This window comes from Thermobia domestica, chromosome 11 (assembly GCF_964235325.1).
Source record: "Thermobia domestica chromosome 11, izTheDome1.hap1.1, whole genome shotgun sequence".
Taxonomy (NCBI): Eukaryota; Metazoa; Arthropoda; class Insecta; order Zygentoma; family Lepismatidae; genus Thermobia; species Thermobia domestica.
The window spans coordinates 162,526,808-162,554,544 of NC_137464.1; the positions used below are offsets into that span (position 1 = coordinate 162,526,808).

General features: G+C 36.4%; 1 protein-coding gene across 1 annotated transcript in view; it reads right to left on the minus strand.

Annotated features, from left to right (window-relative positions):
- Positions 1 to 24,669, minus strand: part of LOC145664538 (uncharacterized) — a 63,738-nt gene extending 39,069 nt beyond the window's left edge. Inside the window, exon 1 of the mRNA XM_081731297.1 lies at positions 24,549 to 24,669. Within this exon, the coding sequence (XP_081587423.1) occupies positions 24,549 to 24,590 (42 nt within the window). The 5' untranslated portion in view covers positions 24,591 to 24,669. The remainder of the gene's footprint in view (positions 1 to 24,548) is intronic.
- Positions 24,670 to 27,737: the final 3,068 nt, after the last annotated feature.

Sequence of the window (27,737 nt, forward strand, 5' to 3'; positions counted from 1 at the left end):
TAATAATCCTTCTTAATGTTTCTAAGAATTTCATTGACTTTTCATATTCTTATGTTCTTTGTTCAGAAATAATACTGAATTTGTCAAATTTCATTCCGTGTAAGAACTCAGTTCTTTTATCTTTCTTTCGTCCATTTTACTCTTCTGTTTCTTTTTCTTAGTTGTTACTTTCTTTCGTTTCTCCTATCACATTTTCGACCATTGTTAGTTGTGATTCAAGTCGGCCGTCGTCAAAAACACCAAAACTAAGATAAGATAATAAGATTTCACACCGACTTATACGGATATCAGCATAACGGGACTTTAGTTATTATAGCAAAGGAATATTTACATCGTTTAGTTATAAAGAAATGTAAATATTTGAATTAAAGAAAATCAAAAGCGGGTAGTCAGTAGCCCGGGAAATTAAGTAGGCCAAGAGAATGCTTTCTTTCTGCTATAAATAGAATAAAAGGTTAGAGTCACAGCTATATATTAATGTGTATTATATCACATAAGATTCACCAATCTATAATTCTCGTCATTAAAACTGCAATCAGTATATTTCAGTTTCAACTTGTCTCAATATTTTCTTTCAGGTAAAAATATACACATATAAAAATGAATATTTCCATTTAAAAAAAATGAAATCCGTTAAGGCGATGTTATACCTTTTGCCACTGGTTTCTCAGTTCCCATAAGATAACATGTAAACTTTATTTCATGAATATCTAACGAAATATGGTACGTAACAACTTAAAATTTTTCATATGTACACAGAAAAGCAATAGAAATGAAATGATTGTTTCAATTTCACGCTTAATGACGTAGATCATGAGTAATGAACTTTTTAAAGTAACATTGTAATGGACTATATATTGAAGGTTGTGTGTTCCAATGTGATCTTCGCGAACAGATGTCCTGTTGACAGGCAGGTATTTCCCTCCCCGTCTTAAGACCTTTTCTAATGGGTGTGGTAGAACGCCGCGGGGTGCCACCCTCATCCCATTTCTTTCCTCCGTTTCTGCAGAGCGGATAGATTTTCTGTAAATGTTACAAAGAAGGAATATTTGCTTCCAAGACAATTTGAAATATTTGCTTCTTGCGATTTCATGCTGTATGATGTATACTGCGAAAGCAAAGATCAGGTAGAGAACGCCAATTTCTTCATTACTAGTAACTCTAGTTAGATAATTATTGCTAACCCCTAATTTCATATTAGTACGTTCCAACTCTTTGTAATAACACTGCCGCAACAGTAGAAAATAGGGGAGAGTATATACTTTGAAGAGGAGGATCAACAATTTGATACAGATCATGGTTGAAATTTAGCTTTCCTTTGCAGCACTAAGTTTGTATGAGACGTTTGCATGGATACAAACTACAGAATTCCCTGTAGTAACTGGGATTTGAAATTCGTGACAGGTAGTTACTTTTACTTTCTGGCAACATTAGCTATTCAACACATATTTTTCTGGATGTAATAAAAAAAATCAGCTTTACTTCAAGCTAAATTCAACAGATTGAAACGATGGATTGAACCCGATGAACCAACTTTCCCGTGATTAAACATACATAAGTAACATTCTAAAAAATACAATAACCCTTCCCTTCGTCTGTCTAGTGGCTAGCTCGCGCACCTTTGGATCACAGATCTCGGGTTCGATACACGGCGGAAGAGCCTTGAAATATCAACAGATCACTAAGGACTCGGATTCCACTGAAGGCTCACGTCTCTTATAACATCGGTACAGAAAGGGACACTAAACTCTAAACCCACCAAACCAACCAAGCTAATGAAGAACGGACATAGTAATGTCACTATAATTTAGACTACGTGAACGATTTTTTAAAGTTTTCATTATGGTAATAAATATAAGTGGAACTAGGGCCTCGAACATTTCTAGATCTTGTTACTCGAAAATAAGCAAATATAATATATACACATGGTGTCAGGAAATAACTTCGGGATGTGAATCCTCGGACGAAAACATGAAAAAGCCTATAGACCAACCTTGGTGCACAGTTGGTTATTTCAGATATATTGTCCTCAGAAAATTGGTCGTAACGGTACAAGAAAGCAACAACTCGAGCAATATTTTGGAGTTTTCCGAAAACGCCTTAAAGTTTTGTTGTATTTGACAGCAACATAATATGATTTAACCTAAGAAATTTAAGCGAGAATGTTTTTAGTACGGTGACCCGTAACTTTCATTTTATGTTTTCGTGTAAGGATTAATTTCCTTAAGTAATTTGATGTCGTTTTCGAACACCCTGTGAACATACATAGCGAGACCTCGGGTCACGAACTTTATACCTATTCCACTGTAGGGATGGATACGAGTGAGTTTTCTTTGAAACTCGACTCGACTTGAAGCAGACATTTTTGAGCTCGGCTCGAAAAATTTCCTCCAACTCGACTCGAATTCAGGTCGAATTTCGAATCGAGTCGAGTCGTGTGTAGTTTCAATTACTCTTTTTAAGTATCCAACATGGATAATAGGTCAATGATACTACTACTACTACTACTACTACTTATTATTATTATTATTATTATTATTATTATTATTATTATTATTATTATTATTATTATTATTATTATTATTATTATTATTATTATTATTATTATTATAACATCATGTATATATAACCAAGAAAGTAGGCGGGGTGTACCTGTATACTAAAACTAGTTGACTTCCGATCTCGGTCGCCGAGAAGTCTTCAGGAGGCAAGGACATTGCTCACGAGGATCTGGGTTTGAGTTCCGGAGAAGCAAGTATTCAAAAGTTAAATTGTTAAAAGTTATAGGGCGCCGGTCAAACATGTTCAAAACTGCTCGGCTCGGGTCTAGGGTTGTCAGTGGCTCGAGCGGCTTGGTTCATAGCTCATTTAATATCGAGTCGAACCGAGAAGTGAGCCAAGCCAACAGCTCATCCAACCGAGCCAACTCGAGCAATCGGCTCAGTTGAGCCGAGTCGAACCGAGGCGATGAACTCGTTTCAACGGAGCTGGCTAGACCCGATGGCTCATCTCAGCTGAGTTGGTGAATCATCTGAGCCGAGTCGGTAGCTCATCCCAACCGAGCAAGCTCGGGCCAAAAGCTCAATTGTGCCAGTCGACGGCTCGTCTCAACCGAGATGGCTCAAGCCATTGGCTCAATTGGGCCGAGCCGATGGCTCATCTGAACCAAGCCGGCTCGAGTTGTTCGCTTAGTTGAACCGAGTGCCGAGCCGATTGACATCACTACTCGGGTTGAGCTTCTGCTTGAGCTCAAAAATTCGAACGTGCAGATCTCAGCTTTGATAGTAAGAGCTACAGTATATACTTATATTGATGCTCATGACACTTGAGGCTGTCTCGTTATAAAAAATTATTGTCGTCTCGTTATCGAGACGAGACGTGATGCGAGTAGTGTTCCTTGTCGTGAGCAACACTAAAAGTATTCCACACTACTGCTTACATTTCTCATGGTTTTTGCTTTCCAGTCTAATCAGACGATTATTTCAAAACGAGCTGAACGAGCGAGCCATTTATCAAACTCGACTCACTCGAAACTCAACGTCAAAAACAGTGACTCGGCTCGGAACTCCACTCGAGAAAATTACCTTTGACTCGACTTTAAACTTGACTCGAGGTTCGAGTCGAGTCGAATTTTAGCTCGACTGGTGCCCATCCCTGTTCCGCTGTGTGTGATCCAAAATTATTTTCCTATTGAAGTTCATAGAATTTGTATGTGTATGTTAAACAAACAATTGATTTAAACCAATAAAATAATATTCCAATTCTGGTTCAGAACCAGAGTGAACTCAATTGATTCATATCTTTATTCACTTCTTATATTTATATGCAAATTAAATTAGGTCGCTAAATTTTTGACTCTGTGAACTAACTTGGAGGAATAAAGTATATTTTCTGTACCTTGTACTGATTTCACTTGTGCAGTTTTTTTCTCTCTTCTTGTAAAGTGATTCTTAAAATATTCACAAGTACAGTACATGCAAGATCAGTACAATATATCTTTATCAGGTGTTCTCCGTGGATGAGTCTGTAGAATTGTCACTTTTGTAATCAGGCAGGGGTCCCAGGTTTGAGCCCAGCTAGAGGACAATTTCTCTCCGATTCAAACCGAGTAATGGTTTGTAACCCACTTTAAACTGTAGGTACCGTCCTTCATAGCCCCCCTGTTACATAAGAACGGGCTAGAAAAAACTTATTTCTATCCATATGTAATCTAAATAAATTAAAAGTTTTGTAGCCACGGCCCCTTCATTCGACTGATCTCGGTCTCAATCTTAAGAAGTGACCGCAAACCGGTCTAACTCGAGGTCAAAGATCAACTAGCTGTTTTCGCTCAGAATCAAGACTTTCATTACAAAAATGTGTTTTATACTTCCCGCTTTATCCCAACTTTGGCTCTAGCCCAATCTATCTTATTCTCTTATCAATTTCTTAACTGTAACTGTGTGAACCAAATAACCTCTCAGATTTTAAGATTTCTTATCCCTTATTACAAATCTAAAGTAGGTTTTATTCGTGCAAATAATCTTATGTATTAGCTTCCCTAACTCACTCCTTTGTTCAGACACGCTACTCGGTTTGGCTTATTCAATCTTGAACAGTAATGAATGGGCAGACTAGTAAATAATTTGTGCTCTACTGGTAAATCATTTGCAAAACTAGTTTACATATGGCCTCGAGTTTGACTTATTTTATTATTTTAAAAAAAAATAGAGGCCACGATTATCCACAAGATAAAGAAAATGGTTCAAAAACAAGTAGTAGTGCCACGTGTACATCACGCAAAAGAGTTTGGTATCTGTGGTACGATATTTTCACAATTAATATTGAAACTGGAAATTGTAGTAGATTTCTACCACTTCCGGTTTTAGTAGAGAGATTAAACTAGAGACGAAATATATTCTTGGAACGCCTAATTAATTGCAGAAAACCGCTTCTTATCTATTACAATTTTTTATTCTATAGCCATCAAAGTTAAAATCGGAAATAGTTGATTTCCACATCTTTTGGAAGACAGAATATAGTAGTTATTTTTAGAAAGCTGAATAGAAAGCAAAAACTCGCTTCATTCCTGTTCTATGGAGATCACTATTGAAACCGAGCTTTCAATTGAAGATCACAGGAGGAGATGAAAGGTACATCTGAGACGCTTGAGAGCTGCTCGATTGGAAGAAACCGTTTTCATCTATTTTTTTAACCGTTTTTGCTATATATAGATCAATATTTATTGAAAGCAGAAATTATAGTTGATTTGAACCATTATAGGTTGTAGTAGAGTTAATAATAGAGATTAAATATATTCTTACGAAGCAGAAAACCGGATCTCACTACATATTGCCGTTTTCGATCTATGGTGATCAAAGGTCAAACCAGAAATGGTTTATTTAAATCACTTCCGGTTTGGGTAGGTGGTTTTAATGACAAATAAAATTCCTTACTCTTGACTATATTTTGACCAAATTTGGTGATGATCCATCAAGCAGTTCTTTAGTTTTTTCTTTTACTTTTTTTTTTCACACACGTGCACACACGGGTATATAAAGGAGTAGGTAAACCAAATTCTAGTTATTCAAAAACCAAACAAGGAAAACTTGGTTTTTGCCACCCCTGCATACAATTAATCCATTCTAACCACAGAAACGTCGCACTGTCTGTTTTCTATGATAAATAATATAAAATGAAATGAAACCTATCCTTCCAGAAAACAAAAGATAGGTAAATAAGAAACATTTAGACTTTTCTTCGTTGTATAGTTTTGAGTGGCAGAGAGGTGAAAGGTACTGCTTGGAAGAAGAATCCATCCATTTCAAGAAAAGAAAAAAAAAAGATGTAGAAAAGCAATCGGAAACATATGTTCGATATTGAGGTTTCAAAGATCATTATCTTTGTTCTACCAAGTATTTTCTTGACACTTCACTCCAGTTTCCATCGAAAAGGCAAATTCAGGTAGTTGCCGTCTGGGGCGGGGAGTGGTAAGGAAAACTGCTCAAGGCGTAAACGATTATGAAAATGGAGGGATAGACATGAGTTTCGCTGTTCAAATTGCCACAATGCATCCTTCCCCAGCATGTGTTCTTCAAAGAATGTCACCTGTAGTAATTTGTGAAGTATGAAAGTGGTCTTTTGATCCTTTACCTGCAATAGTGATTACCTAATTAGGGAAGTAATTATTTCAATTAATCTAAGTCATTAAGTTTAAAATTGAGATAACCACCTTCTTTGTATTGCTCTTTGGTATCCGTATAGAAAATTGCAAGTTTCTAAGTGCAGTATTTTGTAAGATATTTACGAATTAAATTTTACATGTTACCTTATGGAGATTCTGAAGCCTCTGATGATGGGTAGACACCCCCTTAAGTTGAAATGAGATTACAAATATTCAACGCGTGTTTGCAGGAGCGTCATTTCAGATTTGCCTGGGGGGTGTTAGATCCTCCATCGACATGCGAGTGTCACATTTGTTCTTAGTACATAGGATGTTATAAATAGAGGATCTGCCCCTATGTATCTTCATCCTATTAAATCGATGAAGCCAAAAAACAACCGAGCATCGGCACGTCTGATTGGCTACTCTCGTTTCTGCCATCGTCTGATTGGCTAATTTCGTTTTCGCCATGATTGTTGGCTCAAAACATTGCAATCCTATTGGGTGGAGTGGGCAGAGTAGGGGTGGCAAAACTGTGACGTATGGCTTAAAGATTTTGTTGTAAGGGCAGATCCTCTATTTTATAAGATCCTTGATATATTAGTAAACAATTGATTAACCTTTATTTGGCACTGTTGCAATCAAGCAACATCGCATTCTACTGCGTTATACGCACGAATTATAACTTCAGTGATCATTTAATTTGTATTATTGCTTTCTCTAATCTTCGTCAACAGAGGACAGTCAAATTTAGTATTGTAGAAGCTCTATCTGCTACATTCCGCGGAAGTTCCTTTCATTTTCTTTATTTGTGGTTTCTTGCTCTGTAGGAAAACATTTTAATGAAACTACTGCTAATTATTGAGAGCATTCCTATGATATTTGACCATAATAGGACAATGCTGTTCAGTATTTACACATAAGACCAATTTTATGGCAATGTTGCTTTGAAATAAACATTCTGTATTTTGTAACCAAAGTACAAAAATACTTTAAAATTTACGAAATTATGATCAGGAAATCATGGTTCAACCATAAAAGCAAACTAAATATTTTAATGTTAATGCTACCAATGCTTGCCAATTAAAAGGTTAAAATATAATTCTTATTTAATTCTCAAACTCAGGTGGACAATTGGCCCCCTCCCCCTAAACAAAATCCTAAATAGCCTACGCCACTGCCCTGAACAAAATGGAAAAGGTTATGATTTCTCAGTTCACAGTATTTTTATCACAAAAGACTTGAAAAATCAGTTTTTCTAATGTACACTTATGTCCAAAATTATTGTTGCATGTCTATAAATATGTTGTTGTAGGAATATAACGATTTCGCCCGGTATTTCTTATAATGTTAGTATGTCTATAACCGGCAAAGACATGCATGTGGAAAATTTCATGTCAAAAGAGCAGTAAATAAGAACAATAAAACGAAAATAAAACTTTCTTGTCCATTTAGCAACATTTTGTTTTACCCACTCTAATTTTCGTATTTATAATTCTTTTCCTATGAAATTTACCACAAACATACTTTTCCCAATTATACACATAGTATCAATATTAAAAGTACCCTGCAAAATCATTATCAAATTATATTCTTACAAGAATACAGTTATAGATATGCGACAATCATTTTGGACATGAGTGTACATAGCGGATAAGGGTGCTTGGTTACCCTCTGAGAGCGTTTCCATAAAGTATGCTCATAATTGTAATTTTGTAATTGTAATTGTAACTTTGTACTATGTCTTCTCGGAGTAGATTCCATTTTGATACAGATTTCTTAGTAATAAGTTGAAAAACTAATTATTTGTTATTTGTTTATACATTTAATTTTCGTAACTGTACATGAAGGCTTGATGTTATTACGAAGTTCTCCCCCAAAGAAAGTACAAAGGGAACGAGGCTCCGGGGAAGTGTTCAGAGGTGCCTGGGAATTTCTCCCCTTCCCCCCTTCAATTACCACACTGACCTAAGGTAGAAGCAGAATATTTCTATGGAACTTTAAGCTCCTAGAAACCTGATTAACAATGAAAATTACATTCAACAACGGTCCCCTTTCTTGGGTTGCATTTCGTAAAATTCTGTGTTCGTACAAAATTTCAATTTTGTATTTCCATTTCAAAATACCTTCAAAACTCCTTACGCATGACGTTTCCTAAAACCATTTTTTTTATTCAGACCCTTCTTTTCCCGCCAGGAGATAGAATTATGTAAACCCCAATCGTATTATCAACCAGGATACATATTCTATACATGTACAAAATTCCAAATTTCAATGCCTAATGCGTGGGAAATGGGAGAAAAACAATCAAGAACTTTCCCCAGGTCTAGGGTCGCATTTCGCAAAATCCCGTCTTATATATAGCCCAGGACGCAATGATAATATTCACATAGAATTTCAAGGTTCTACGCCTAATTTGCAGAATGGTAAACAGCATAAAAATAAATCCGGCCCTTAGAGCCTTTATTTATGGAAATTAGATTTAACTTAGACCCTAAGATTGCAAGGAAAATTTCACAAAATTTCGTGAATCTACATCTAATAATTTCTGGAATCTGCTGAATGCAAAAAAGAAAAAAAAAAGAAAAGAAAAGAAAAAAGAAAAAGAAAAAAGTTCTGCTCCCTTCAGGATCGCATTTCGCCAAATCCCGTTTTATCTACACATAAGGACCCGAAGAATACTGTACAAAAGGATGTAGCCAAATAAGGGGATGAAAAGTGCCCTTACACAGATTATTGTGATATTTACACTAAAGATACCTTATACTCAAAGATATATTTGACCAGAAAATCAAATTTCTTCGAATTTTGAAGTTCTTGTTGAAATTTCGGAAATCAAAAGTTGTTCATATCTTGGAAACGACTTGAGTCACGAGATTGAAAAGAAAATATGAACTTCTTTGCTTGCAGGGCATTATAGAAAACGCGAAACAATGTATTTCATCCTTCAAATTTCTAGTGAAAAGCATGTCGAAAATATTCGAATTCAAATATATTTGCTTTATGTTTGAGTGACCACCTTCTATTTTCCACCATAGAAGCAGCATGAACCCTCCTGTAATATATTTTGACCATGGTTTCATGCTCTCGGTGCAAGTTAGTGTAAGATGAGGAAAACCAAAATCGGGCACACTTGGAAGATACGCAACCCGCATTACGTCATAAATGTTTTGGCCGATACGAATACTGTCAGAAGTCAAAGATGGTTAATTTTGACTTCTGACTCGTTATAAATAGCTCTACATGGCAATATTGCTCTCATAATCATCTCTCTTCCAGAAACCGCATGAGAGCGGCAGTACCACTAATTTTCAGTCTACCTTAGTAGGATAACAATAGTTTTAATCGTAAATTACAGAAAACAATGTTTTTAATTATACCTGTATATAATATATACTCATATATAATCTACTACATATTATAATGAACAAGGTTATGATAACAGAAAAATATGCAAAATGTACTTATTGCAAGGTCTTTCCTGGATTAGAAAATATTATAAAGAACATGAAGGACACAGTATTCGACACATCCGCAGGCTGAATCGACTCTGGGACTTATGGTGTAGGTCTAATTTGTAGTTTCACCCACCAGCCTCTGAAAGTGAGTACTGAGGATAAACCTGGTCGGGAAGGCTACTCAAAGTGACAGAGAACAGAGGTATTCTGACCACGTGGTTCCCGCAAAACCCGCGTGACAGTTTCTGGTCCTGCATAGGCTGTTCCGCCTTACAGTTGTTTTGTTGTAAGTAGGGCTTTTGAGCACCTAAAGATCAGGCCGGGATAGTGGAAGAGCAAGGATATGGAAAGGCAGCGGTCCCGGCCTTACAAAAAGTACTATCCCCGCATTCTCCCGGTAGGACTGAGGTTTGTAGTAATAAAAATTGTCACCCATGTGAATTATTAGTATCATCAACACAAATATTAAAATAAATGTTTGTGAGGGAAGCATATATTATCATGATTTTTTTTTCCAAAAATGTTAATAACGAAATAAATATTTATATGAATAATAAAATTATATGGATATTTTAATATTTATATAAATATGAATAAATGTAGAACATACTACAACGCTAAATATGAAGTTTGTTTTGTAACCAGGATACAAATCTTGCAGGCGGTGTGTCGAATACCACATACCGTATCCTTCATGCTTCTTGTAATGTTCTTCAGGAAAGGCATTACAATAAACACTTTTCGCATATTTTTGAATTATTTTCACATTGTGCGTTACAACATGTAGTACATTATATATGGGTATACGCTATATATATATATATATACAGGGCCGGATTTAGGGGTGTGCATACGTAGGCACTTAGCATTTCCAAAGGAATTCCTCTTTCACATCACAGATGCCTAAAGACATTTAAAAAACTCAAATTTAATTCAAATGTACTGGTAGTTATTGGTGCACCCCCTCAGAGAATCCTGGATCCAGCCCTGTATATATACATAATTAGAAACGTTGTTTTCTGTAATTCACGATTAAAACTATCGATATCTTACTAAAGTAAACTGAAAATTAGTTTCACTAGCACTCTCAACCGGTTTCTGGAAGAGGTAAAATTATGAGCGTTATATTCCATGTAGAGCCATTCATGGCGAGTCAGAAAATCAAAATCTACCGTCTTTGACTTCTGACAGTATTTGTGCCGGCCAAAACTTTTCAAGCATTACGCGGGGTGCCTATCTTGCAGGCGAAAGTATAGCGTCCCAACTTTGGTTTTCCCTATTTTACACCAACGTGCATCGAAGGTATCAAGCCATGGTCAAAAAATATTATAGGTGGGTTGGTGCTGCTTCTATGGTGCAAAAGAGTAGGTAGTCACTCAAACATAAAGCAAAAAGATTTGAAGAAATATTTTCGACGCACTTTTCACAAAAGATTTAAAGAGCGAAATACTTGTTTTGTGTTTCCTGTAAGGCCCTTCGAACAAAGTATATTCATATTTTCTTTCAACCTTGTAACTCAAATAGTTTCCAAGATACCAACAAACTTTGGTTTTCGAATTTTCAACAAGAACTTCGAAAATCGAAGAAATTTTAAGTTTATTTTCTGGTCAAATTTATCTTATAATTTGAGGTACATTTGGTATAAATATCACAACAATCCGTGTAAGGGCACTTTTCACTCCCTTATCTGGCTACACGCATTCAAGGTTCCTACATCTAACAGTTTCGTACATCTGGTAAATGTAAAAAAAAAAAAAAAAAAAAAAAAAAAAAAAAAAAAAAAAAAAGAAGCTTCCACTTGCCCGTCAGAGGATACATTTCACAATATACTCTTGTATCTGCAGCTTAGTACTCAAGGAGAATATTTATACGAAATTTCGATGTTCTTCGCTAAACAGTTTCAGAGATCTGGTAAATAAAAAATGGTGTTTCCGGTAGGAGTCACGATAAGTAAAGTCCAGTCCTGCAACCTAGGACTCAAGAAAAATATTTGGCGAAACTTAAACCTTTCATGCCTAATAGTTTTGGAGGGCTGGTGAATAAAAAGAAAAATATTCTCCTTTAGGGGTCACATTTCGCAAATTCCTGTTTTATCTGCTGGCTAAGATCCAAGGAAAATACATATTTAAAAATGAATTAAGGTTCTATGCCTAGGAGATCTGTTCATGAGTGAATCAGCACAAAGGTTTTTATATACATTATACATAGATTAAATTTAAATGTAACAAAATTTAATTTTCACGAAGTGAGAGACATTTAAATCGATTTAAAGAAGAAATAACCAAATCAAGAAATTAAAAGATCAGTTCATTTCAAGTAAAGCGGAATAACAACATATAAAACAATGGGCGGAAAACAAATATTGCTCAGGCATTCAAGATCGTTTGTGTTTATACGTAGACTCAATGACTTGTTACCACATCTTGTAAGGAAAAAGATATTAAATGTCATCACGTGGCTTATGGGGAACAAACAACGTGATCGGTGTTAATTACTCCGGCCTATGCCTCTTCGAGTTGTTTATATGATTCACCACTCATATATTACAATAAAATACTGTTCATGTGTTATCATAGAACACATTCCTCTAAACTCACGTAATTTCTGTAAGGAAGTAAAAAAATCAATATAGTACATAAACATACTCATACTGTATCTAACTAAAGTTAAGTATAGAGCGTTCACCTCTGGTGCTTGGGGTCCCGGGTTCGATCCCAGCCTCCGCCAAGTGAACTTTGTGGTGGACAAACACCGTGCTCGTGGGTTTTCTCGGGGTTCTCCCGTTTCCTCCCACTTTCTTCATTCCACCATTTTCACTCATCTCTCATAATCACCGTCTCCTTTAGCCTAACCGGCATAACCGTGGGACGTAAAACTCAAAGATTTCATTTTTTTTAAAGTTAAGTATATATGTATTTTCAATATTCATGAGGTTCGGGCCTGGAAGTGTTTTTTATCTACTCTTTCTGATGGTGCAACTTAGGGAGGGGGAGATTTCAAAAAATAAATAAAACTTAATAATTCTTGAACCAAACGACCAATCTCGATCAAATTCTCAATATAGATGAGGTTCGTAACTGGGGTGTTTCTTATCATGACGGAGCAACGTAGGGGAGGGGGAGAAGGGGGAGACATACAAAAATCAATACATATAAAAATAAAAGTGACTATGTTTGTGAGTTAATAACTCTTGAACCACTCGACCGATCTCAATCAAATTCTCAACATAGATGAGGATCGAACCTGCAAAGTTTTCTATCATCCACTTTGACGGTGGAACATAGCGGAGGGGGAGGGGAGGAGGAGAAATACATAAAAATGAATAAAACTTAATAACTCTTGAACTACCCGACCGATCTCGATCAAACTTTCAATACAGATAAGTTTTGGGGCCTGGGATGTTTTCGTCATTTCACTTTGATGGTGCAACCTAGGGGAAAGGGGAGGGTATATATATATATATATATATATATATATATATATATATATATATATATATATATATATATATGATCGAAAATGACCAATATCAATGTCGAATTCATAGTTATCTGGGTCGCTGAGTTGAACAGGGATACTTCCGATCCCGTTTACATCCAAATTCAGTCCTGCAACTTGGGGGAGGGGCTGGGGAGATACATAAAAATTTAAATAAAATGTCCAGTATTAGTATTGAATCCACCAGTCCCGCTACTTGGGGGAGGGAGGAAATATATGTATATAAATGATCGAAAATGACCAATATCAGTGTCGAATCCATAGTTTTTTGGGTCGCTGAGATAAACATTGACACTTCCGATTCCGTTTCAATCCAAATTCTGCCCGGCAACTTGAGGAAGCGGAAGATACATAAAAATGATTTTTAAAAAATACCAACATTGGTGTCGAATTCATAGTTTTCGGGTCGCTGAGATGAACAGTGACACCTCTGATCCCGTTTTCAACCTCTCCTCCCTCCCTGTCCTCCCCAAATGACGCTCCTGTAATGTGCATTTCATATTATAAACTACCAAAATATTGGAACAAGGATCTTCCATACATACCATGAGACTATTAATAAGTAAAGAAGTTCAAAGACAGTTAATAGATAATAATGATAAAAGATACGGGCAATCTTGGTCGCCTGAACCTGGGGCCTCAAAACCCTCAGTCCACCCAATATTGTCCTTGAAGGGGCTGAGATCCTCCAATATTTCAGTGAAAAGTTCGTGGTCTTATCTCTACAAAATATTTCTCCTGATCAAGTTTCAAAAATGACTACTATCCATGAAATTTTATACATGTTTATATTTGGGGAAAGAAGCGAAAACGGTTATGCGATGAAACTTCACATAACCCCTATAATGTAAATTTCGCAGTGAGACTTTACGGACCACCATACTGAACTTATTCCCATTTGCTACATAACATCATGCCATTGTGTGTTTATTTATGAAATATAAACAGTTTAACAGGCGTTTTCGGAAAACTTTGTCCCAAGAAAACTAACGTTCCATTTGAACATACTTTCTGAGTTTTCCAGAAAGAGATGAATTATCTATCTATGTATATAAATAAAAATGAAAGTGACTGTGTTTGTGACTTAATAACTCTTCAACCACCGACATATCTCCATCAAATTTTCAAGATATGTGAGGTTCGGGCCTGGAATGTTTTTTATGATTTCACTTTGACGGTACAATTTAGGGTAGGGAGGGGATATATATATATATATATATATATATATATATATATATATATATATATATATATATATATATATATATATATATATATATATATATAAATGATAAAAAAATGACTGGCATTAGTGCCGAATTCATAGTTTTCGGGTCGCTGAGATGAACAGTGACACTTCCGATGCCGTTTAAATCCAAATTCAGACCCGAAAATGACGCTTCGGTAATAACAAAAAGTGGCTGACTAACGGAACCTATTAGAGTACTATTTTTTAATTTTATTTTAACCCAGCGAATAGGGCAATTGACCCTAGTACCATATAATAGGAATGTGCGCGCACCCAGGAATTTGTGTTAGAAGTTTCCAAAGGTGGAGTGATTCCAACACTACAAGACACTACGTCTGTGTAGTGTTAAACTGGTGTTAATCCACACCTGAAAAAACGACAAGTACGTTTCAAGTACTTCCATCTATACTCTGAGAAAAAAAATATGAAACTAAATTGTTTTTTATAAGAAAAGAAAAAGGTCACATCAATCGTAGGGATAGTTTCGTGGGGAAAGTGTAAAAATGTCAATCTAGTCACTAAGAGTAGATGGACGTACTGTGAGAGGGTCCTTAATGCAGACAAAATACAAGTTTTAAAAAAATTTACGAACTTTCAGAGGGTCCGGCCCCTGCTAAGCAACATGAACTGTAAATATTGCATTGTTTATAATACTTTTCATTCCACTTGCTGCACACAGAATTCAATGTTCGACTTTATTCCAATTATCGTTTAACGGAAGTCAATAATTATTAATAGGGCAATCATACGTTCCGTCAGTAGATGGAAAATGTATTATTTGTCCCGTTTTGTGCAAGTGAAAGAAGTAAATAACAAACCCAGGCCTTACGGGTATGGCGAGAGATGCTGGTAGCTTGGCACCTGGTGGGCGAGGGTATTGGTTGAATGTTGGCAACACTGGAAAAGTCAGTAAAACGCAAGGAGATGTTCGTTGTCTACAGAAGGGTTATCCTTCTGACACGGGATGTACTTGAACCTGAACCCACAAAGTGGGGGTGATGTATATATTTCCTGAAAGCTTGGGTCAAGGTAAGATCAAAACCGGTTACCAAAATTGGGGAGGTCTCAAGCATTTCGCTTGAGGGCAGCACGCTACTCATTTTTATTAACATCTTTAAGAGTGTCTTAAAGTCCGTTGCAACCCCAAAAAATCTGAAATGGTGAGACAGATATGAAAACAGAAAAACATGTCTTTCATCATTTCAAAAGTATAATGTATCAAAGTAAAATAAATTGTCCCAGGGTCCCCCGCAGGGTCCTCCGCAGGGTCCCAGACGGGGTCCAACTCAAAATTTTTAAATGGAAAGGGGGATCAACTTGCACATCGTATGAAAGTTGGTGTTAAATAAAAGAAGATAAATCAAGTCGCGACTTTCTACGATAAGCCTGTGCAAAATAGCGGTGGGTCAAAATATCAACACAATCTTTATTGCAAAATCAATGTCCATTCGTATGAATCTGAAACGGTGGAATGGGTGTAGAAACAAAAACATGAATATGTTATTATTTCAAAAGTATAATAATTCAAAGTAAAAAAAATGTTCCAGGGTCCTTCGCAGGTCCCAGACGGGGTCAAACTGAAAATGTTGAAATAGCAATGGTTCAAATTGAGTATCGTATGAACGCTTATGTTAAGTGAAAGAAGAGGAAACAAGTTTCGATTCTTGATGAAAAAGTCTATTGCCACTCCTATTAATCTGAAACGGTGAGACAGGTGTAAAGAAAAAACTGTAATGTATCAAAGGAAAAAAGACATATCCCAGCTTCGACTGCAGGATCCCAGACGGGGTTCAACTCAAAAGTTTCAAGTGCCAAGGGGGGGGGAGTAAATAAGCACATCATGTGAAAACTCGTGTTAAATAATAGAGAATTGGACATTGGACAAGTCTCGACTGTCGATAAGCATTGCAAAATAGTACGAGTCATTTCATTTGATACATTCTAGTTTTTGTTTTGTTTCGTTTTGTTTTTGCATCTGTCTCACCGCTTCAGATTAATAATAGTGGCAATAGACTTTTTCATCAAGAGTCGAGACTTGTTTCCTCTTCTTTCACTTAACATAAGCTTTCATACGATACTCAACTTAATCCCTTTCCATTTCAACATTTTGAAAAAAATGAAATGAAATCTTTGAGTTTTACGTCCCACGGTTATGCCGGTTAGGCTAAAGGAGACGGTGATTATGAGAAATGAATGAAATGGTGGAATGAAGAAAGTGGGAGGAAACGGGAGAACCCCGAGAAAACCCACGCACACGGTGTTTGTCCACCACAAAGTTCACTTGGCGGGTTCAACATTTTGAGTCGGACCCCGTCTGGAACCCTGCGAGGGAGCCGGGAACATTTTTTTTTACTTTGAATCATTATACTTTTGAAATAATGACATGTCCGTGTTTTTGTTTCTACATCTATTCCACCGTTTCAGATTCATACGAATGGACATTGATTTTGCAATAAAGATTGTGTTGATATTTTGACCCACCGCTATTTTGCACAGGCTTATCGTAGAGAGTCGCGACTTGATTTATCTTCTTTTATTTAACACCAACTTTCATACGATATGCAAGTCGACCCCCCTTTCCATTTAAAAATGTTGAGTTCGACCCCGTCTGGGACCCTGCGGGGGACCCTGGGACAATTTATTTTACTTTGATACATTATACTTTTGAAATGGTGAAAGACATGCTTTTCTGTTTTCATATTTATCCCACTGTTTCAGATTTTTCCGGGTTGCAACGGACTTTAAGACACGCTTCAAGATGTTAATAAAAATGAGTAGCGTGCTGCCCTCAAGCGAAATGCTTGAGATCTCCCCAATTTTGGTAACCGGTTTTGATCTTACCTTGACCCAAGCCTTCAGGAAATATATACATCACCCCCACTTTGTGGGTTCAGGTTCAAGTACATTCCGTGTGAGTATCGTGTGCGTCCCGAGCAGTCTGTTGTGCAAATTAAATGAGGAAACAGGAATCGTATATTTGTTTCCAGAAGTGTGAACAAAGGACAGCAAGCGGACATTTTAAAATTAGTGATCCTTAGTTATGGCTATTCCTACATTCTGATAAATAATTTATGCTTACGTTAGTCCACTCATAATTAATTGGCCCCATAATGAGCATCTTGATGAGATGGCAATATTGGACCTCCCAAGTTAGTGAATTAATTTACTGAATGTAATAGGAATTTCAAGCGAGTACGATTGGAGTAATTTATGTATTCAATTATTAATTATCCGTCTTTGGAACTCTTGAGTTCATATCTTCGTCACGCGATACAAAATGTTTCAATAACTGCCGTTCGTACGTAATATAGATTTGCTGGACACAGACAGTAAATTTTAATTTTTGTCTTATATAAAAAAAAGTTTGATTAAATTACTCCTCTATGTTACAAAATAGGTTATTATGTTACAATAATTTAAAATGAATTTTAAACTGCAAATTTGTTTTTCTTTCACGATTTTGGTGTTGTAACGTGTTTTGAGTCGTTGGCCGGAAATCTTGCATACGAATGTGATTTATGGTTTCACTGTTGTATTCGTTTATAGTCCGAATTCAGTAAAAATTTCTCCTTTCCAGTAAATATGTTTGCAGATGTATATGAATGTGTCTATTTCCAGAATATATATACACACAGTGGTCTACTAGTACCTTTTTATTTGTTATTTTTTTTAGTTGTTCCATTTTTAGCTGTTAAAATTATGGCCACCCTAATTATACCTATTAAATAACTGCAATTAATCGACAAGAGTCAGGCTCGACCTAAAGAGAAAGAAGTGTCAACTCACCCAAGCTCGGCCCGATTCTAAGAAATATCGCATTTGGCCCGTCCAAGCCCAGCCCCTTGCAGGTCACTAGTACGAACAAGTGCGGACATTATGATCTTTGTGATCATAAATATGTAAACTGGTGGGTGCAGAGGTGACACGACATAAACTTATAATAGGGAAGAAAACCTTAAAGAAGTTACGAGAAGTTATAGGCGGAAAGGTAATAAATGATCAACAGATCATAGGTAGAAAGTAGCTTATGAAACAGTGGGGTCATTTCAATTTTGTCATGGGGGAGATGCTCCACCGATATAAGAATTTCCCGCCTATTATAAAACTACGATCAGAGAACAGTGAAGACAGGCTACATGAAATTTAAGTAGATGCTTATTTTAGATTAACTGTATTATATATTTATTTATTAGATGCAGACAAGTTTGGTGGAAATATTTATTGTCGTGTAACATGAGGAATAAGAAAACGGCCATTAAAGGATTTTTGCCCTCTCTCTTGTTCTGGACCATTAATTAACTTTTGTAGTAGTTATAGTTAGGGAATGATTATTGTGCTATTTTGATACTCTTGTCAACAGTTGGTATGTATCTCTCTAAAACTTTTAGAAGGGTGCAAGAAAGACCAACCGAAATTTAAGGAAGAAAACTAAATTGTGAAGACATAAAGTATTACAAACAAAAACTCCTAAATTTGGATGTACTCTGTAAGAATTTGGAACAAGTGCAAGGTGAGTCAACCTAAATTTGAGTTAAGAAACTAATATTTGAACACATTTATTATTAAGAACAAAAAAGCCAAAATTTCGATGTGCCCAGTCAAATTTGGGAGGGATGTTAGGTGGATCAACCGAAATTTGAGTAAGGAAACACATTTTTTTTTTTTTTTTACATATACTATTACAAATGGTAAAATTGCCGAAGTATAGATTTCAATTGTTAAATTTGGGAGGGGTTAAAGCAAAATGTAAGTGGGAAAGCAAAAATGTAAATAACTATACTAACTGTCACGAATCGTTACATTAACTATATTAACTGTCACGAATTACCAAAATATAACCCAATCAAGGAACTGACTGACAAATTTGGGTAAAGTAATTAAAATCTTACAAGGAAATGGTCCCAACCTGACAAGTCCGAATTGGACGAAATTTCGTATAGATACCAATTTGAGGAAGGTGAATAACGTGGGATAGTGATTCGATTCGCTTTTGCGTACTTTATGAGATATACGGGGTGATGCAAAACAGAATGCAACATAATGTAATCCGAGTCGGAATCGGAAGAAATTTCGTATAGATACTAATTTGAAGTCGGTGAAAAACGTGGGAATAGTCATTTGATTCGCTTGTGCGTACTATCGAATGTACTTGGATTAGCCTGTCGTATGAATCTGCTGTTAGTGGGTACGAGAGAGACTTGCTATATTTGAATCGTGTATGCAGAATGACAGTCTGACATGCACAGCAAGCGACATTAACAAGCAATACGCGGAATGCAGCACGCGAACATGTGAGTTGGGCTGTTGCTTTTGCCAAACTTTGTCTCTTATTGTTTACTTTACAGTTGCTGGAATCCAGCTTCCGTTCTAATGTTGACCTTCCAAGGTGCTACTGCAATTGGTAAACAGTGCGATTTCAGGGACATGTGTCCTCAAAGACTCGTACTTCTTTCCAGGATCTCAACATCGAACACTGTTTCTCCTTTCATTTTCATGTGTAACCCCGTTTACTCAACGAGAGATTTTCCTGCGACGCCACTGCGTTCCTCATTATCGCCATAAGATTCCGCATATTTATTTTGGTATCCGCGTGTGGGATTTCATCGTTCTGGGATACGGACAAAATCTCGCGGCCGAAACATCGCCGCCCAAAATCTCGCCGGCCAAAACCTCGCGGGACAAAATCTCGCCGGGCCAAAACCTCGCTTGGCCAAAACCTAGCCGCCCAAAACCTCGCGGGCCAAAATCTCGCCGGGCCAAAACCTCGCCGCCCAAAATCTCGCCGGGCCAAAACCTCGCCGCCCAAAATCTCGCCGGGCCAAAACCTCGCCACTCAAAACATAGCGTGGCCAAAACCTCGCCGCGAATGAAACTTTTCTTTAAAATTTACCCAATGAGTTTCTTAATATGCAATTCCACATTACAAATAATAATAATAATAATAATAATAATAATAATAATAATAATAATAATAATAATAATAATAATAATAAGAAGAAGAAGAAGAAGAAGAAGAAGGAGGAGGAGGAGGAGGAGGAGGAGAAGAAGAAGAAGAAGGAGGAGAAGAAGAAGAAGAAGAAGAAGAAGGGAAGAAGAATATACAAAACAACGTGTGCGTGGGCTTTCTCGGGTTATTCCCGTTTCCTCCCACTTTCTTTATTCCATCATTTCCTTCATCCTGGTCATCTACGTCTCCTTTAACCTACAGGACATAATCAAGGGACGTCGTAAAAACTCATATATTATTTCATACTTTCATAAATATTATTAGATCTTTGTTGAAATTTTAAGTTTTTGCTTGTTCCAAAGTTCACGAAACTAACCCTGTTAGTTATCATTACTTTCCTTATGCAGACTTTCTTTCCCTATAACCAGTTTAAAAGCATCCTGTCGCCCTATCTTCACATTGAAATCCTCTAATACAGAAATAGAATTTTCATATGGTATCGCGGGACTTGGTCAAATACCCGTGATACTTTTTCTGAAACAGCGTCTTTTATACCGTCATCCTTATCATCTGTTGGAACATTTACATTTTGGTCAGGCGAGATTTTGGGTATGGCGATATTTTGGGGCGCGAGGTTTTGGCAAGGCGAGGTTTTGGCCCGGCGAGATTTTGGCCCGCGAGGTTTTGGCCAGGCGAGGTTTTGGCCCCGCGAGATTTTGGCCCGCGACGTTTTGGGCGGCGAGGTTTTGGCCAGGCGGGGTTTTGGCCCGGCGAGATTTTGGCCCGCGAGGTTTTGGGCGGCGAGGTTTTGGCCAGGCGAGGTTTCGGCCCGGCGAGATTTTGGGCCGCGAGGTTTTGGGAGGCGAGGTTTTGGCCAGACGAGGTTTTGGTCCGCGAGGTTGTCGCCGCGAGGTTCTGGCCGCGAGGTTTTGTACCCAAACCCATCGTTCTATACCAGTGAATTACAGAATGCTTCTATGAAGTATGTTATTTTGCTTTAGCATCACCCTGTATATCTAGCAAAGTATTCAAAAGCGAATCGAACGACTATTCTCACGTTATTCACCGATCTCGAATAGTACCTATACGAAATTTCGTCCAATTCGGACTCGGATTACATAGTTGTCTTATGTTGCAACTGTCTGTTTTGCATCACCCTATATATATCGTAAAGTACGCAAAAGCGAATCGAATGACTATTCCCACGTTATTCAACGATCTCAAATTAGTATCTATAGGCTACGAAATTTCGTCCAATTCGGACTCGGATTACATTATGTTGCATTCTGTTTTGCATCACCCTGTATATCTCGTAAAGTACGCAAAAGTGAATCGAATGACTATCCCACGTTATTCACCTATCTCAAATTAGTATCTATACGAAATTTCGTCCAGTTCGGACTTGTCAGGTTGGGACCATTTCCTTTTAAGTCATACAGAGTGGCGGCTCTTGAGGGAAGTGAATTTTATTGCTACAAGCTAAGGAAAGAAAGCTCAGCTAATGTAATAATTATTGTATACAACTTTCTGAAGCTACGAGTATATGAAGTCTGCTTCCCTTAGCTTGTAGTGATAAAATTTATTTTTATTATCGATGTGATTTTCCTTTAGAGCCACCAGTGTATAAAACTATAAATTACAAAATAATGTAAATCTATAAGGCATGAATGAGAATAATTTGTATTGTCAAAAATTTGAGCGAAGGCTAAACACATGCCTTGTCACAGAAAACCAACGAAGTATAATGAAATTTCAGAGGTGGTATACCCTTAGAGGTATACGTGGTGAACGGGCAGAAATTGCCCCTATTTAAGTTTACTTAAGGTCATTTAAGTCAAGCTGATTCACTTACTATTTCCTTACTCTCCAACTTACTGTTACAAACCCGCCAGGAATAAAGAAGAAAAAATTGGTTTTTAAAGAAATATAAAAGCAATTTTCTGATAACAGACTATTCTACCGATTAAAATAAGTTTACGAGTTTACATCTCACAGAAAATATTAAATGGTAGTAGGTGAAAACTGGAACTGAACAGTATTAAAAGTACTGAAACAAATCATGATCCCGCATGCTAACACCCAATATTTGATAGTTGATCATTAAAACAAAATTTGAAACTGTTAATAAGCTTAAGTGGGAGGTAAACTTTGTAAATAATAATAATAATAATAATAATAAAAAGAATAGGCGGGAGCAGAAGGGATCATTCAAGCACTCATTCCTTCATCCAGCGATGAACCACAAACATCTTATGATTAGGATTAGGATTAGGATTTAGATTTCCGGGCTCTCGGCATCGAAGGCCATTTAGCCCGTCACGTTTGAGGGATGGCGTCCCTCGGCGAGCACACAATCCGGGGAAAGGGAAGGAAGAAAGGATTGGGGAACGGAGAAAGCGGCCTGGGACCTATAAGTTAGGTACCGCTCCGGCATTTGCTTGGTGTGAATGAGGAAACCCAGGAAAACCTCATTCAGGATGGCTGAAAAATCTTAATATCTTTTTATACTCTCGACCGAGTGCCCCCACCGGGAATCGAACCGGGGACAGCTCGCACCGAAGGCGAGAGCTTTAGCGACTACGCTACGCGGAGCCACAGCAAACATCTTGGCAAACGAACAACAGAGCCGAACTTCTCACTATAACAGCTATCCGGTAAGAAGAACGATTATGGTACTGGCTGTGGTGTTTGCTTTGTAAGTTTTTTTTTTCAATACCGACTTTTCACGGTATTCGCTGAGCTGTGGATTGGGTGGCATAATCGGTATTCGTGAGGGGATATTCTTTATACCATTACACATCTTGATTTTGTAAGCTGTAGCTGTTAATAAATCCTTCAGTTAAGTAAATCAAAAGATCTAATGTTATAATTCAATAGCAGACCTCTTCTGGCTTTAAATATCAAAACCATTTTACATTAAAAGATTAAAAATTTTAAATGATTAAAACATTATAACTAGCTTTCGCTCTCCTACTACTAGTACGTAAAATGCTATACTAATAATAATAATAATAATAATAATAATAATAATAATAATAATAATAATAATAATAATAATAATAATAATAATAATAATAATAACCTTTTACCTTCTACCAATCCTTACACTACACATCCATAACAAGATCATCTCTTGTCAAATAGTATCGTAACCAGTCATTTTTTCTTTTTCTGATTACCTCCAATATTAATCTTTCTCCGAGCATTTTCTAAAATTTCGTTGATTGTCTTCTTCTCTATATCGAATTCGCAAACTATTTCAATGCTCTACTCAAAATGTTTATCATCTCTGGATACAAGACGGAATACAAAATACAAGACGGAAATTTTGTTATCATTTTACAAAACTCTACTCAATCACATATGACTTTCTATATTCTTTCTTTTCTCCTAAAAGTTCTTTTCGATATTGCAATCGTTGCTTTTATTTCACGTTCGTATTTCATATTTTCATTAGTGATACTAAGTGCGGAAAACTAACAACCTGTTCCATTTTCTCTCCGTCAACTTTCATAGTTGACAGGATTCGTTTCATTCTTTTCGCTGACATTTTTCCATTTTAAACCTTTATTTTCGAGTTAAGAAGTATTAAATCACTATCGTGTATCAATACCTGATACAGTCCCCAGCAAAAAACCTGCAACATGAGCATGTAAGATTATTGTGAAACGACGAAGTCTTTTGCTCCAAAATAAGTGTACAGGGGAGGATGCCAAAGTTTCTCCTGGCGTGATTCGTGCCACTTAGACGTTATGTTGATTCCCTGCGCTGTTAGGCGAAGTTTCACAATAAACTTACATACTCATGTTGCAGTTTTTTTCTGTGGGCTGTACGTTTCCTTCCTCACGCTTAAAGGTGTTATGAATATGTAAAATATAATTAGATTGATTACCAACGTAAATTTGTAAGAGGTAAACAACATTTTATATATATATATATATGCACATTTAAGTCAATGGACTAAACAACTTGTCTCCTTATTAAGTAAACTAAATATTTGAAACGAAAGATTACAAATCCCTAGTTACATAGCTATCTGTCTAACGCTACAATGCTTCCATCCTTTCCCCCTTCTTAAAAATTACAATTCATTTCCTAAAAAGTCGAGACTTTAGTCTTGAGAATTGGAACTAAAACTAAAAATGTTGGCAGTATGGCGAAATTTTTCTAATCTACTAATAGCAAAACCTAAGTTTGGTGATCATAGAAAAGAACCTCATTTAAATTTAAAGATATGAATGGTATTTATCTTACTTTGATTGATGGTTCATTCTTGGGTGGGAAGAATCCAGACATTGCTGTAGTTGGATATACAGTTGTTGATATAGATACGAGGATCACAGATAACAAGAATAGGTGTTACCCGTAGTCTGTCTTCACATCAACTGAACGGCGTATGTCACTCAGATATCATTAAAAGCCGTGGCTGACCACACATCCTGCGCATGAACTGATGTAATTGTCATGCTTTTGCGCAGGCGGGAAGTTGAAGCAAAAACATTATGAATCATAACATAATTAAAACAATGAAGCTGCGACGGAGAACTTATATATAGTTAAGACCGAGGATGTACACAACAACCCTGGTATGGTATGTATAAATGCTTCACGTTATGGTGTTATTTACACTTACGAAAATGGAATGTTATCGAATGGAATTCTCTTTGTTCCTTTGTTATTTTAATTGCCTTCATCGAATTACAGTAGGTCAAAGTTCCTTAGAGCTGTTTACGAACAACTACTCGAATTCTTCTTACATGATAGATGACAGCTTGTTGTTCCTCCATAGAATTATAATACGAAAAAATCTTACAGTTTCGTAAGTTATGCATTTATAGTTTATATTATAACATTTAATAAAGAATTTAATAAAGATAGATTTAGAACATTTAATAAAGATAGATAGATAGATAGATAGATATACCTCGAGCCCTCGGGGGCCGTGGTGGCTCAATGGTAGAGCGTTCACCTCTGGTCCATGGGGTCTCTGGTTCGATCCCAGCTCGCGCCGAATGAACTTTGTGTTGGACAAACACCGTGTGCATGGGTTTCCTCGAGGTTCTCCCGTTTCCTCCCACTTTCTTCATTCCACCATTTTATTCACTTCTCATCATCACCGTCTTCTTTAGCCTAGCCTTAATAATCGTGGGACGTAAAACTCAAAGATTTCATTTCATTTCTTTCGAATCCTTTTCTGGAGACACAAATTGCACTATGTGGCAACGTCGCAAATAAAGAACCATAGATTAGATCTACCAATCTATCAAATACTTATATCGATTGTTTCCAGATGGCAGCTAAAGTCGATATTGATTGACACTAGCATCACTTATTAGTGTAGCTGCTCGATCGATTCAACTGCTTGTTGTATTCATAGTGTAATGGCTCCAAGTTAATCTGCGTTGCCACATTGTGAAATTTTGATTCCCCATAGCGATTGAAATAGGCCCCGGACGGCAAACCATCAAATAATATTTTCGCTTTATTTTCGCCTGTACCTAGTGCTCTGTGGTCCGTGGGCACCATTTTTAGAACACTCGATCTTATTTCTGTAAACTTTAAGGATTTGATGCTGACGATTGCAGTAAATACAAACAAAGAATACAATTTCAATCCTATTGTAAATAATAATCAAGCACGTAATTACCAGCAGAATATGCACATATAGTACATATTGATCTCATTTTGCATAACGTCGGAACGAAACAAAAATTGAGTACAGCTTTTTGTTCTTTTCTTATTTTTATTTGAAGTAGTAGCTACTTTGGTATGGAAATTTTGATTGAATTCCGATTGAAGTATGTATAATCAGTGACGAAGCGTACTATGAGGCTCTGAGGCCGGGCCTCCACTTTTTTCTATTGTATATTTTCTTTATCTTTGGTTTCTTATAAAATAAAGTCAATACTTTAACATTCGATTTTTCGGTAAAAAAAGATAGTAGTTTGGAAACACTTGGAGATCCTTTCGTCTGAGCCTCATCAGCTCGCTAGGCAGGCTGACGGGCTATGCTGCTCAGGGAGCGGAGCTATTATCGCTGGGGATTGCACGCATTCTTGGGAAGGTGCGAAGGCTCGCCTCTGGGAGTTTTGTTTTAGCGTTGGAGGCATCTTTCAATTCTAATACGTTATTAAATAATTCTTTTAACATAGAATAAGAAGTTTCTGTGTATTATGCATTTCTGCTAGTGATAACTTGTTTAATTTACTCTCAGAACTTAATCAGAGTAGCTGTTTTTTTCCCTACATGGGGCCTGGTTCATAATAGCTTGTAAAATGTAAGTCTGATACATTAAATATACTGTATGTATAAATTTACCAAACGCTGCCGTACAAGATAAAATAATAATAGTTTGTGTAATTTTAGTTGTTTTCCGTTTCATAGAATCAATAGTGTATTTACGATTTTATTTTGAGCGGCTTTGCTAACTTTATTCCTGGAAATGTGAAAATTCTGCAATATATACAAAACAATAAAAAATTGCGATAAAAGTTTGGTGAGTGCTTAATCCCTGAAGGAATCCTCTTAAATATGCCACTGCATAGAATACAATATTAAATATCTTGCGTTGATTCAAACGGAGTTCCTTCTGAGTATTAACATTTCTAGTGAAGTCATTATCACGTGATGCATTAATTAAATGCAGTGTTGTACCTACTTTAAAGTGTGAGATTCAAGTAACAAACACTTATTCAAGACATTTGACATTTAATTGTAAGGATGTACTTTTTTCCTCTCCCTCTTTTTTCAAATGTACAAGAAATGAAAACAGCAAGTGAGGAGGAAATTTCCCCTATTCCCGTCTGCAAATCCCAGAAAGTAGAAAATATGAACTGCACTTCAAAATATTTGTTGGGGAGTTAAATAGGAATATTAGTTTATCGGGCCTACCCTACTTCTGGGATTACGCTTCGCTACTGTGTATAATTCTCATTTCAAGTAATCTCGTATATTCATATATACGTAGCCTCAATACTGAAAATTAGCGTTTAAACATCAAAATAAAAGAAATACAAAAAATAAATTGTTGACAGAGAGAACACAATATTAATTTCAATTTATATCGGTGACCACACTTAAATAGGTTATTTCATATTACTGAAAAAAAATCATATGTAACGTAGGATGTACTGATAGTACCAATATAATATTTCAAATGTTGACTATTCTTCTCAAACTTCTTACAAACTGTATAGTTAATAATTTGCTATTCCAGTATATAATCATATATTCCTGAAAAATGTAGTAAAATAATATTGAGTGACTTTTTGTTATGTATGTGTAATAAAAATAACAATTTTCATTGAGAAATTATATTATCATCTGTTGTTCACACAAATGATAATAATTATATTTATTGCTCTATCCATTTACATGTGTTCTAGCAGAATTAATCCTGACACAACACTGCCAACTTTAATTTCTACTTTGTACTTTTAAAGC